The sequence below is a fragment of the Salminus brasiliensis genome, chromosome 4 (genome assembly GCF_030463535.1).
Source record: "Salminus brasiliensis chromosome 4, fSalBra1.hap2, whole genome shotgun sequence".
Taxonomy (NCBI): Eukaryota; Metazoa; Chordata; class Actinopteri; order Characiformes; family Bryconidae; genus Salminus; species Salminus brasiliensis.
In genome coordinates this window covers 4,271,593-4,286,561 of record NC_132881.1, presented here as the reverse complement: position 1 = coordinate 4,286,561, position 14,969 = coordinate 4,271,593, and the positions used below count along the sequence as shown (strand labels likewise).

General features: G+C 41.9%; 1 protein-coding gene across 3 annotated transcripts in view; it reads left to right on the top strand.

Annotated features, from left to right (window-relative positions):
- The window catches only part of atrnl1a (attractin-like 1a), a 286,426-nt gene that overhangs the window by 149,624 nt on the left and 121,833 nt on the right, over positions 1-14,969 (top strand). For all 3 annotated transcript variants that reach the window (XM_072677372.1, XM_072677371.1, XM_072677373.1), the window contains exon 25: positions 7,533-7,594. In XM_072677372.1, the coding sequence (XP_072533473.1) occupies positions 7,533-7,594 (62 nt within the window). The remainder of the gene's footprint in view (positions 1-7,532; positions 7,595-14,969) is intronic.

Genomic DNA, 14,969 nt, shown 5'->3' with positions numbered 1-14,969 from the left:
TCATCCAATTAATAAAAAAAATAAATTGTGACAGGTTGTCAGTTTTCAAATAGTGACGTATTCTCGATCTGGACCCTGACTTGGCTATTGTAAAACATCCACCCTGTTGTTACTCAGCCACTCGTGTGTTTCTGCTTGACCTTCTGCTCATAGTCCTGCTGAAAGTTCCTTTTCCCAGACTATAGATAGATAGATAGATAGATAGATAGATAGATCACTTTATTTATCCCACGGGGAAAGTCAGTTTTTACAGCAGCAAAATCAAACAAGAGAGCAGCATAATAAAGGCACTAAAATAGTACCATGTTATATTATGTCTCCTTGTATTGTGCACTATCCATCTGTCCTTCAATTTCAACAAGATGACCAGTTCCTGCTGAGGTAAAGCATCCTCACAAAATGATGCTACCGCCCCCTTGCTTTACTGTTGGGATCTGTTTGTTGAACAATGGGTAGTGTTAGGTTTGCACCACACATTGCATTTGATAATTGTCCAGTAATGGTTCTTGCTTGCAATCTTCCAATATAGGATAATCATCTGCAGAGCTCTTGATACCACCCCTCTTGTCCAGTCTCAGCCACGGAGCTCCTTTTAAGTTGGTGTTGGCCTTTTTGTGGCCTTTTGTGAGTTTTGAGGCAAGGCCTTCTCGAGAAAGTGCCGGAGTGGTATGATGAAGCCTCCGTTTCTTCACAATTGGTCTATGACTTTAACCTCAGATTTCAGTATAATGCTTTTTGGTCTTCATTTCCACATTTTTCCTTCAGATCCACAGTCTGATCAACGGTGCTGGAATTAAGGTCTTTCAGAAAGTTCCAGAATGTTTGATTTTTAATGATTAAAAGGTAGAGGCCAGTTTGTAACTTAATTGTGTATTAATTTGGGCAAATCTAAACATCTGTCCAGTGCCTGTACATTTTTAAACCAGTTATTTGCACCGCAAATGGACTTTCTCAATGAGAGTAGACACTTAACGTCACTCATGCATGAGTCTTTAGTCTTTGTTTGGCGTCACTGCATGATGACATGTTGACTCTGACTGCAGAGGGCTTGTGGTTCTAGCGCTGATGGTAAAGAACATGCTGCAGTGAGCAATTAAATAGATGTATACATTTATTCCAAGCCAGGGAGCTGTAGCAGACAGCAAGAGTGCTATGATTTGTGCTAACAACCTCCTTGCTGTCTGTGCTCACCCCATCCCTATAAACTATGATGCTGCAACTACTACAAGCACAGCTAGCATGGTTATGTTCTCCAGTGGGTCCAGCTCCAGCGGTGTCTTTCACTATTTTATAGACCAATTCACCATGGCCTTATTAAGTATGGCCATCGTTCATGGGCTGCAAGTCATTAAATATTCGTCTGTCGTCTGTTGAAACCTACAATCTACAAGGTCAGGGGGAAAAAAAGGGGAACGCTGAAAATCGGCGAGCTAGCAAGCTTGTAATGCTCTTTTATTTCCTCAAAGCACTCTTTAATGGAGAGATTGAGTGAGGGTTATTAGCCTGAAGCTCCAACAAGGTTGAGAGGGAAATGCTGACAATAGCTAAAGACAACAGGAGGAAGAACAACTGAGTATAGTCTTTTTTTTTAACCAGAACAGGTGCAGTGTAAACTGATAGTAAACTGATAGAGTTCAGAGTATAGCCACTAGAAAACCAAACTAAGTTGAGTGCATAGTTACTTATATATGCACCGATTTGACCAATCAATAATGGATACCTTCTCATCTAGCGTTTCTCTGAAATCAAGGAGCGTAAAAAGATGCTGTTCCTTCCCCTTCCCCCTTTGCTTCAGTAGAAGCCTCTGCTCTTCTGGGAAGACTTAAAACATTGCTGTCATGCTTTGGTTGCTTTTATTATGAGAGCATCAGTGAGGTCAGGTATTGATGTTGATTGATAATGACTAGCTTTGGATCACAAACGCCACTCCAGCACATCCCAGAGGTATCAGAGGGAGCTTCATCACTCCAGACAACGTTACGACCAATTCTCTGGCCTTTATTTTGCTCTCTGTAGTTAAGACTTAGCATTGGAAATGATGGCCTTCAGCTCATGTGCAGCTCCTCCAGAGTATTCTGTTCCATGGAGATGGAAAAGCTGCGTTTGGGTGTTTGATCCATTAATGCAGTCAGTATAACTGTTGGGTCATATGGTGCATTTGGCTGTTTTTTGTAATATTGTACATGATTTTGAACAGCCATGGAAATATAACACACTCCAACTCACAGCTAACGTCTGGATTCAGATCTGGAATTGTCATGTTCATGAAACCAGTGTATTCATCATACAAATAAAGGCGTAAGAAGACCATTTGCTTATTTCCTATATGGCTGAAACTATTAGAAAGTAAGGTTAGAACAGGGCATGTTTTCATTGCAAAACGACTGAACCCTGAGGCTGGTTCTTACAGCACCTCTGAGTACTGCGTTAGGGTTAACTTCAGCGTTCGGCTGCAGAAAGCAGGGGAAGAAAAATCGAGGTGGGGTGGGGGTTGGGGTTGGGGTGGTGGCGGTGTTGGCCAGTGCACTTCAGTAATGGAGAAGAAAAGAGGCACAAGGCTCCAACCACCTGATCACTTCCCTAATGGCCTTTCCCTCCGGACAGAGGAATCAGCTTTTCTCAACACTTTTTTTCCTCTCTGTTGGCTTTTTGATTGTCAGCCAGTTTCACTGGAGACACAAATGCCAGTAAATCACTTAAGAACTAAACCCACTATCACACCCCTCCCCGTCTCCAGCCCCCATGCCCTCTGCTCCAGAAGTCTATCATGGCCAGTTTTATTTCCCCACAGCACATCTGTTATTCTCAAACACGTTTTCCATATGTGGAAGTCACCTTTAATCTCGGAGTTCTCTACCGATTACTCAGAAACCCTTTGTGGCTGCGGGTGAAGAGTGCACAAAGGGATTAACGGGAGATATGCTCACATTGTTTGTGTGATTTAGGCAATGTTAGTTAGGACCTATCAATTGTGGCTACTAACAGGAGCTGCCCTGATGAATGTGTTTCTCAGGTGGGCAAAAGGCAACCTTTTTTATTGTATTATTTATTTATTTTCCTTCTTAAATTTTTAAAATCTCCGCAAGCAACAGTACCAACCAATCACAGTTGTCTCCGATGTTGGCATGACCACAAACAAGGATGGATCAGCTGTGTCCCAGGAAGTAGAACTTTTTAACATGGAAATTGTGGCACATTCTTAACAACCAATTACAATCAGATATGGTGCGGCTAAGCTGCTAATACTACGAGCTGAGGATCGCTGGTTCGAATCCCGGGTCTGGTTGCCTGCCATCAGGAGCCGGAGCCTGAGAGAGCACAATTGGCCTTTCTATCTCCAGGCGAGTAGAAAGCCGAAGCATCAGCACTGATGCATGCTAGCCGATGCAGCAAAGCTGGGTATCTGGCGCTGGTCACGCATGTGTCGGAGGAGGCATGTGCCAGTCCTCACCCTCCCAGTCAAAAATTGGGGTCATAATGGAGGCAAAACAAACAAATAAACAAACAAAAAGCAGATAGGATAGAAAAGTTAGTTCCCGCTCTTACCTGGAGGAACCTGGCTTCCATCAAACAATAAACAGGGTGTACACTGGGGTTTATATGACAATCAACATATGCTAATCAAGTTATTATGTGTTCATGTGCATGGAAGTTATTTACTTACTTGTTAGGTAACCCAACCAATCACAGTTGTCTCTGATGTTGGCATGACCACAAACAAAGATGGATCAGCTGTATCCCAGGAAATAGAACTTTGTAACATGGAAAATGTGGCACATTCTTGAAACTCTGTGGCGTTATTATAATTTTCTTCACTATTTTTAAACGTTACCTTATTAACAACCAATTATAATCAGATATGGTGCGGCTAAGATGCTAACACTATTAGCTGAGGATCGCTGGTTCGAATCCCGGGTCTGGTTGCCTGCCATCAGGAGCCGGAGCCTGAGAGAGCACAACTGGCCTTTCTATCTCCAGGCGGGTAGAAAGCCAAAGCATCAGCACTGATACATACTAGCCGATTCATCAGAGCTGGGTACCGGAGGAGGAGGCATGTGTCAGGCCTCACCCTCACAATCTAAAATTGGAGTCATAATGGAGGCAAAACAAACAAATAAACAAACAAAAAGCAGATATGGGAATGAGCTCATGCATATTAATGGCCAGTGCTCTTCATTTCACCTGTATGAACTGTATATCTCAGAATCAGAGTCATGGATTCAAGTAAGACACAGGTCAAAGACAGCAACAAGTAAACAAGAATATAAGGTAAACAAACAATTCCAACATGTTATCAACACATTGGGCTTGGGTAAGTTTAGCTTGCCACACCAGCTGAAAATATGATACTCCAGTCTCTAGTTTTTGAAATCTTCACTTTCTCAAAGAGTTAGAGCTCATTTTTTCACACTACTCATTACTTTGAAATGCTCCCCAACATCTTGGGGGGGGGGGAAAAGTCATTATTCATTAGAACTATTAGAATGAATCACAATCTAAAGTTGCAACAGTATGATGGAAAACTCAGTACACAGGATGTACACTGGGGTTTATATGACATTCGGCGTATGCTAATTAAGTTATTAGCTGTGTTCATGTGCATGGAAGTTATTTACTTACTTGTTAGATAACCCAGTGTCATTACACTGTCTGTTGGCCTAAAAACAGCAGGTCCTGGCTAACGGAAGCCCTGGGCTGTGCTTGTGTCTGTGTGAGTTTGCATTGGTTTGAAATGCATGTGTAGGTGGCTGCAAAGCCGCCGTGTGTTTGGCAGCTGTTCGCAGCATTGCCTTCATCGAGAATGCTTCAAATATCTCAGATCAGGAAACTGATGGTGTAACATGGACTTTAAAATCCTGTTACCTCTCGAACAAAAAGTGAATCACACTGATCGCATTTGCCGTTTACAAATCAATCACAATATGACATTTAGTTTTATCAGACGGTCGATTATTTTTGGAAGGGCTTGGGCTGTAGGTTTGGGTTTAGATTGTTTTAGTCGTGAGGGTTGCATATTGAATTCTCATAAGCAATTGAGTAGAGTGGTCTCTTTTAAATTCTGAGCTCCTTTGGTCGAGTCCCTAAACTAATCTGAAAATGGGCAGCAGCATATGGCATATGGTCTTTCTGCTTCAGCACTCTGCGGTGCCAGAAAAATAAAGGCTGCTTTACATAACAGGCCACCGCGTCTATACACCTTACATAAGACAGACAGCGAGATACCGATCTACAGAATTACAGCAGTTGCTAATGCTACCTTTTCACGTGTTTGTACTGGTTATGTAATCCTATAATGAATTAACTATGGTACTTTGCATCGCCAAAGCCTTTCGGGGCTATTGTGTTCTAGATTTAGAGAGCCACGCTGTTTGCTTCCTGAGTGATTTTGAGGGGTGAGATGTTTCAGGTTTTGTTTCATCCACTCAGGTGTTGATTATCATTACATTGATGCTGCTATAAATATAAATGCTGTGATGCAAGAACCTCGGATCTCCAAAACGGCAACTTCACAGGAGAAGGGAAAAAAAATCCCTCTTCATTTTTAATGGAAGTGATTTGGGAGCATTTCTATTGGTCCGTTCATCATGTTATGGAACAACTGTGTAGAGTTGTGTCAATATTCTGTTCTCAATTAACTTTTGGAAAATCGTTGAATGACTTTATTTAGGATGGTCCACGTCCTCTTTGAAATGCATCTAAGAATTTTTTTTTTTTTTTTTTTTCGAATCCTCCCCGTCCCTAGTGCCTGAATAAATTAACGTTAATGTTACACCCTGGCTAGACGGCAAGACGGAGCTGCTGTACATCCCGGGAACTGCTGGACCAAGAAACGATCTTGCCATCACCTTTGAGAACTCACTGGTCACTCCTTCTACTGAAGCCCGAAGCCTTGGTGTAGTGATGGATGATCAGTTATCGTTCTCAAGTCATGTTACAAACGTAACTCGGTCCTGCAGATTTCTTCTGTACAACATCCAGAGAATTCGACCCTTCCTCTCTAGAGAGGCCACCCAGGTGCTTGTTCAGTCTCTCGTCACTTCCAGACTTGATTACTGCAACTCTCTTCTGGCTGGTCTCCCTCTGCGCACCATCAGGCCCCTGCAACTCATCCAGAATGCAGCGGCACGGGTCGTCTTCAATGTCCCAAAATTTAGCCATGTCACTCCACTGCTGCGTTCTCTCCACTGGCTTCCTGTAGCTGCTGCCCGCATCTGATTCAGAACCCTGACGCTGGCCTACAAAGCCAAGAACGGACCAGCCCCTCTGTACCTGATGGCAATGGTCAAAAGCCGATCCGCACCAAGAGCCCTTCAAGCTTCAAGTACGGCTCGGCTCGACCCGCCATCCCTCAAAATCCGCGGAAGACAAGCGTCCAGGCTTTTTTCTGTCCTGCACCAAAGTGGTGGAACGAGCTTCCCCTGGGTGTCCGAACGGCCGAGTCGCTCGCTGTCTTCAAACGCAGACTGAAGACCCACCTCTTCCGAGAGTACTTAGACCATTAGAGTACTATGGTCACCTTATTGTCTTGTGTTTAGTAATGTCTGAGCTTAGAGGTATCTTTTGAATTATTAGTATATTCTTACTAGCTAAGGCTTTTCTTGGGTAAATAGCAAAGCACTTTGTAAGTCGCTCTGGATAAGAGCGTCTGCTAAATGCCATAAATGTAAATGTAAATGGCTAATCAGCATTTTGCGACTTCGGACTATGTCTTTGGCAAATGATGATTTGGGATAACACTGTAAGACACATGAACATGGTAGAGATGGAATTTAAAGGACGTGAGATTTGTAATTCTTTACAAATCTCTACAAGGTTTAAGAAAACAAATTTGAAATCTGAGGTTTTGTTGGATATCTTGAATGTTAAAGGTGATTTGACAGCACTCTTAGTTTCTCATGACCAGCAGATTGTAAGAGCATGTTAACGTGTGAATTCTGATGGATGTTTTACACAAGACATGTAAAAGAATCAGAATCAGAAATACTTTATTGATCCCAGGAGGGAAATTTAGAACAAGGAGAGAAAAAATAAAAAAAAACTTGAAATAAAGAGTCATTTGCAATAACCTGTAAATAATATTGCTATTGCTTTTCAATTCTTATTTATATTGTGTATATAGTGTAAATTATTTCTCTACATTTGTGTCTTGCTATCCCTTTCTGCTGTGACACTGAGAAACACTTTCCCCAATGTGGGACTAATAAAGGATTATCTTATCTTATCTTAAATGTAAATATAAATCTTAAATGTAATAATTTGATGGCCACAGGTAGGAATGACCTCCTGTGGCGCTCTGTGGTGCATTTGGTGGAATGAGTACTGCAGCAGGTGGGAGTGCAGTGCTGCTTCGCGAATAGGACTTTAGTATTGTTCGCATTTTGTGTGATGGTGTGCATGTTAATTCATATTTTTAATTAATATTAATTAAATAGCACACTATAAAGGTATTCTTTTTGTCACACTGATGGAATTTACCCATGGTTTTGCTTATATACTGGCTGATTTGCTTTCCTCTCTGTTGTTTGTTGCAGATTTCCTTCTCACAGCACAGCAGCGTCATGGACCTGATCCAGTTCTTTGTGACCTTTTTCAGGCATGCATGCTTTATTTTAAATATCTTTCTCACTATATCAAAAGAAGGTTGATATTAACATTATTCATGTCCGAAGCGTGTGTTTGTGTGATGAGTGTGCATGCATAATGCAGCAGGCCGAGCTCATTTTAGTCTTTAAAGCGGCGGTTTGGAACTTTTCCTTTGTCTCACGCCGTGTTTCTTATAATAATTGGCCCACACCGGCTTTGCTTGCAGACACTGTTTCTGACAGTTAGTCATCTCAAAAAAACACTTATTTCTAAAGACAAGCTGGCGAAGGAGCCAAACCGGTCTCACTTTATTGGCTGTCTTCGGGCTAACTTCTGCCGCTGACACCCTGTTCTGATTTCGAAGTTAGGATGGTGTCATTGCCTTGAGGTTCCCGGCAGCATGAGCTGACCTTTAAGGCCTGTACACTGCTGAAGTCACTAAACAGTAGGGAGGATTTTAGTGCTGTCAATCAGACCTCTTTGAATTCTGCTGCACAGGCACTAAAATCTGTAGGCAGCCAGGTTCAGCCCCACTCATTTCCGCTATAAGAAAGCTAGCAAATTTAGACACAGCTTGCAGAACTTAGCTAAATTCAGTCTTTTGACAACCTCAGCAACATCCAAAAACATATATATATTTTTGTAGATAAGGTTGGATGATACATCAGTAAATAGCTTATTATAAACAGATAATAATAATAATTTTAGTTATAATATCGGTCCCAATGCTAGAATGTCTGCTCATAATTACAACAGATCATTTGTGTTGCATATGTAAAATCACTACTGGTAGCCTGTAGCCTAGTGTCAGAGAAATAAGCCATCAACCAGAAGACTGTGGGTTTAGATCCCAGGACTGACTAGTGTTGTTGGTGGTGTTGCCTCAGGCAGTGCAGCCGTGATGGGGATGCTGTGCTGATGCCGTGCTGAGCACGGTTAGGCAGAAAAATAGGCAATTCCAAGTAGAACGGGAAAGTTCCCATTGTTTTTTGTTTTTTTTTAGCTTGCTTATATATTTATCCATATAGAAGATATAGCTTTATATATTTCTATTTTTATTGACCACTGATAACAGGGTTTTTAAAAGAACACTGTGAAATATTTATGCTCCATGGATGTCCAGTCTAGGCTTATCTCATTATCTGTTATCTAATTTCTGTAGTTTGTCAAGTAGTTTCTGGACTTTTTGTGAGCCAGAAATAAGCATAAGGTCCACTCCCACTACAGTTTTCTTATTCGTCATTACAGAGAAGGAAAAGAACCAAACAAACAAAAAACCCTCAATATGTTCTGCCTTACTGTCCATGCGGTTTAACATCTGCTGTACATTTAAAACTGAGAAAGAAGAGCAATTTATATAAATTCATAGCAGACCAGGAATATGCAAAGTTTGTACTGCGACAGGGTAATCTGTAACAGGTCCCTTAAAAACTACTAATACATACATACATTTACAAAGTATTTGAAGGTTAAGTTAAATCTACTGATTGATTTTAGTCCAAATAATCTGTTCGTTTGTAAGCTAAGTAATCAAGTATGAAGGTCAGTGTCAGAAGTAATCATTTCAAAAGTAGTATTAGCCAAAATGTGCTCTTCAGTTTTATTAAAGCTTTTCCGAAAATGTTAAATATTACAAAAAAAATAATTCCACACACTCCGTCAGCTAACAGACAGCCACGCTGGTTAGCGGTGTACAGAGTAATGGGGGAGAGGGAGTCAAATCCGATCTAACCCGAGCGTGAAGCCAGTTTTGCCTTCTAGAACTTGTGGCCACAGGTGGCTGTGGTACCAGAGCCAGCACTTAGACAGCAGCACCACTCAGGGGGAGGGAGTTAGCTTGATAAGCCATGTTCCTCATTTTTTACTGGTTTATTTGACAATTCAGGTCCAGATCTACTCCCTCCAACCTCATAAACATCCCTCACTGCAACATATTGTAGTGTTTGGAGGTATCTGCAGCGTCGTTGAAGTTCAAGTTAAATCTACTGAATGATTTTAGCCCAAATAATCTGTTCGTTTGTAAGCTAAGTGATCAAGTATGAAGGTCCGTGTCAGAAGTAATCATTTCAAAAGTAGTTTTGGTCAAAATGTGCTCTTCAGTTTTATTAAGTTTACTTCTATTTCTTTTCCGAAAACGTTAAATATAAAAAAAAATAATTCCACACTCTACAGTGTTACAGGATCATTATAAGCCTGTGTTACACAGAGGGGGTTGTTCTGATCATGCACCCTGGTAGATGACCTTTTTATGCTGAGTAGCGTTTGAAACCAATCCCATTTGATCTGTATGTCAATGCAAAAATTAATATTAAAATAATTATTTTAATAATTATTAAAATAATACTTGAATGATTAGTTATTGGTATCAATATCTGCTAACAAGCTGTCAGTTATTATCAGCGTAGAAATTGCATATCGCATAGTGCCTACTGCTCACGTGCTGTCAAAGAGATATCTCGAGGATTAGCGAAGGTGCATCTCAGAGATGAAATACACTGCCCTGTGGTTTTTGCGGGGATGGACTGTCAGTAAAACGTATATTTAAGTAGAAATGATTTTGACTCACTGTGTCCTGTCTGGAATGAGCTTTGTACTGTGATGTCTGTCTCAGATTGATTTTCTGTGTAGATTTCAAACCAGAAGTGATACTTGAGGTCGTAACAATGAGGCACATCAGAGAGCAGGGTGCAGGTTCATACCCGTGTGGACTGATGGAAGCTGAATCCATAAACACCAGAAAAGGAAGGACTAAAGTAGAGAATCAAACTAACACATGAAGAAACACACGAGGTCTACTAGTATAACCAGCTTGATTTGTTTTGAAAATGGAAAATTGGAAATATACCCCCTTGAATTGAGGGGTCTTGAGTTGGCTGGGTACTTAAGCACTGGCTGGCTGCCTTCTTGCTCTCTATGGAGCAGTCATTGCAACAGAATTCTTGGATAACCGTTTTCCGCTCTTACCATTTTTCTTCTAAAAAGGAAATGTTATTTTAATGTTTTTTTTATTTTGAAATGAAGCCACAGTAAGCTAGAATAGTTTGAAGTTTGAAAAACTTAAGATATGACCTTATCAGGTAAAAGCAGACCTAAAGCCTAATTGGTTACTGTTGCTACATTACCATGGTACGTAATACAGAGTGTACAAAGAAAGCAACAGCTAATCATTTCTTTTGCCAATTTTGTCCACAAGTCCGATTTCTAACCCCTGGCTGTAGCTCAGACTCCTCCTATCACATGCGAATGCTAGCATGTGCCAGCCAAGCTGCTGCAAGCCCACATTACTGGACAGCTGAACACGCATGGAGGAGGACACTAACTACCAGTTCTCTTAGCTCAGCTAACAGACGGCCTCGCTGGTTAGGGCTGTACAGAGAGCGTGAAGCCAGTTTTGCCTTCTAGAACTTGTGGCCACAGGTGGCTGTGGTACCAGAGCCAGCACTTAGACAGCAGCACCACTCAGGGGGAGCAAGTTAGCTTGATAAGCCATGTTCCTCATTTTTTACTGGTTTATTTGGCAATTCAGGTCCAGATCTACTCCCTCCAACCTCATAAACATCCCTCACTGCAACATATTGTAGTGTTTGGAGGTATCTGCAGCGTAGTTGCAGCGGATAAGCTATGAAGGTGTATCAGTGTAGTTCTGCAGTTCTGGTCTGCTTCAAAATGTATTTTTATGTAAATGAATAATAATGAGCACTATAATGTCATTAGAAGTCTATTTGACTGGAATTCAGATGTTGACACTTTTGGGGGGGGGGGTTCAATGGCTAATGAGGAGGTCCTGGACCCCTTAGAACTCCTATTTTCCCACACCTTGTTGTGCATGTTGTACATTTTTCAATAGCATTTCAGTAAGATACATGTCTGTGTGAGAACAGAGGGTTAGTAAGTTGTCCTGTCTTGTAGTTGTGTTTGCAGGTACCTCTGTGTTTGTGTTTGTTTGTGTGTGTGTGTGTGTGTGTGTGTGTGTGGGGGGGGGGGGGGGGTTGTTTGTAGGTTGACGTGTATGGGAGCTGAAGTGTCATGCAGTAGGGCTATAATGTTTGGTGTAGTCTCCTGCAGGCTAAAGGCTGGTCTGATGTGATGCATTGTGGCACTGGGGGGAGGAGGGGGTAATATAGAAGGTTCTCTCTGTTCTCCTCTCCTCACACAAATTTCCTGCTCCTCCTTCAACCCTCCCTCCTGACCGCTCCACATTTCTGCCGGTGCACGTCTCACTTCCCTTACAAGTAGTATCTCTATTGTTAGAATACATCATAAAAAGGGGAATTTAAGGGTTCTTTAGTAGAGGCAGTGGTTCTGTATAAACCATGAGAACTCAAAGCCCCATTTGGATGCTTAAATGGAATGGTTTGATGATGACTATCGCTAATTATTATTGTGTCCTGTATATTGAGGATTTTTGGTAAATGTAAGCTAATGCTACTGCGCATTAAATTGACGTCATTAGACTGGCAGCCATGCAAACCAACACGCTTCACCAGTGGGATAGTCAAGTGCTAATAGCAAGTTGAGTTTGAGAAGCAATTGTTTACCTATGCTAATCCATCAGTATAAACCGTCAAAATCAACTGGAATTATATGCTAGGCTGCTCAGCCAGCTTACTTACCAGCCTAGAGCAGCTTTTCAACCATCAAGGACCAGCTCGGATCATCTGAAACCAGTTAGCAGCAGAAGCTGGTGTAGGTTATGATGCAGGATAGAGCTTTCCTGTCTTGGCTTCCTTTGACGAGCCCTACAAGCTGACCTGCACTCAGGCTACACTGCTCGACACGACCAGGCTGAAACCACAGAGTGATCCGACCGTTGTAGCCTGCCTTACCCTGGTGTAGCTCACTGACAGTAGCAGTAGCATTAGCATGCATGTAGTGAAATCAGCGTTAAGCTTCTTAAATGACCTCGAAATTCAGAGGATCCAGTGATGTGCAGGAGGAAAATGTATACAGGACAGAACAGGTGGGGTTCTGATCATACTTACTTAACATAGAGCATGGGAGAGACCATCAGCTTAGACCTGGAGTGCCAATGGCATGGCCATGGGCACCGACTAACATCACAGACATAAGCTTGACAACTGCTCCAATACATATTTGTGGTCAGTTTGTGGTCACACCCATCTGCCAATCACGAGCTGTAATTTTGTTAGGTTAAATTAACGGCATCGTCAATAACAAAAAAACAACCTTAAGCGTTCTTCCTCATCCTTACCTGTTCTCAACAGCTCAGCTGTTTCTTTTCCTTGCACGTAAAAACACGTATTTTCCGCTTTAACACCTGCCATTGTGTAACAGAGTGAGCTTGTCTGGATGTCGCCATGACTGTGTCACTCTGTCTCCCTCGACTCTTTGGCTGTCAGGCTGATGGATATGCCACCAGCCTGTCTCCGAACGCTCTACCCATGTCAGCAAGCACTTTTCTGTGAGGCACTGGAGGAAATGTAACAGAGGTTGGCAGTGCAGTCCGGCTGATCCATTTAAAGTTGCTCTTTTACACACACACACACACACACACACACACACACACACACACAAAAAAAAAGTTTTGGGCTGCAGTTGCAGTTTAAGGACCCTTTTATTTACTCGAATAGTTTGTGTAATGGGGGTGGTAGGAAAGTTGAGGCTGATGAAAATAGCAGAAGAAATCTCTTCACCAAAATGTCACCATGCTTAGAACCCACTGAAGCAAATGTACAAGTAGCCGCAAATTGCTTTTAAAGAATGTGCTGTATTTCTGGTTTTAAATTAGGGCTGGGCAATATGACAAAAAACTATATATATATATGTGTGTGTGTATATATACACACAGTCATATACCCACCCTTTGCTCGGATGACAGTAGCGAGATGTCATGGCATGGACTGTAGTATTAGGTTAGGTTAGCTGCTCCACAGTGAAGCATAGAGTGCTCTGTACTACTTGCTGGAGTCGTTGTTCCCCCTCTGGCACCAGTGACCCGTGGGGCACCACTGTTATGCCGTTAGGAGGCACTCAATGTACGGGAAGTCCATCCCCGGTACACCTTCACTACTGCGGCTCTAGAACATCTCATGAAGTTATCAGTTTCTGAGATGCTACCACCCTTTGCTTGGTGCTTTGCCCTCTTGTCCTTCGCCCATGATGACGATGGTTTTGCTCTGCTATTACTTACTGGTGTGCTCGCTTGCTAAAACGTGCAGCAAACCCTGTCACAAACTCCCAGGCCGAGTTCATTGCAAACCGGGGTGGGTTTAATCTAATATAATTTGACTGTGACAGTGGATGAAGATTGGTAGCATCTTCAATCTTACTGAACTTAGAATCATTTTAATGAGAAAGCTCATACTTGAATTTTAGCGAGACTTCTGGTGCATTTCAGGTGTTTTCTCTCTTCCTGATATGCTCTTTGGACCTATAATGTTGGATTTGGACTACCAAATATCCCTAAATAAATGCATGTACAGTTTTCCTTATCCTGCTGCTTCCCCTCCTTATGAGGATACTTTTAATTCTGGCATGTTATTACTTGTCCAGGGAATTTTCAGTCAGCCTACAGTGCACCACAGGCTATGTGTCGATCCCTCCCAGGAACATCTCAGCAGAGCTTCCACACTCTTCATGTGCACAAGTCGATCCCTGGGGAGGATCCAGTAGAAAATGGTGGAAAAACTGAGATAAACCTGGAGGCTTCAGACTCTAAATGATAAAAATATGTTCAATTGCTTGTTATGATTTGGGGAGATGTGAGTTTGTTGCACACCAAACTTGACAAATTGTCAGCATCATTTGCTTAGACTTTAGGCAGTAAGATTTTTAACATCGAGGAATGCGGCCAGGTATATATTTCTGACCTGTGAAGCCTGGTGGAGGGAGCCGTTGCGCTCATTAAGGGAACGGTGAATTTAGAGGTGAATTACAAAACACTTTACAGGAGAATGGCAGCAGTTCACAACCTCAAGCTGAAGAGGCATTGGGTAATGCAACAAGACAATGACCCAAAGCACAGCACAAGTAAATCAACTAAAGAGTGGTTTAAAAAGAAGATTTAAGTTTTTGGAAAGACAAAGTTCGAATTCTGACCTTAAAACAATCAGGTGGAATCACCTGAAGAGGTCTGTGCACTCGAGGCATCCCAGATGTCTGGTCCAAGTGTTGTGCAAATCTAATTAAAATCATAATCTTGGTTTATTACAGCAGTTCGATTAAAAAGCAGCTGCTGTAAAGCTGTCTAATCCTAGACTTACACAGAGACCGCAGCAGTGCCCATCAAAGGCTGAAGTCAGCTCTTTTTTTTTTTTTTTTTTTTTGCACACAGGTGTTTCTCTGAATTTTAAGTTTCTTTTTTTTGTAGATGAACGATGTTGCCTGAACTTTGAGCATGACAGTGAGCATTCAGTGCCTGTTTC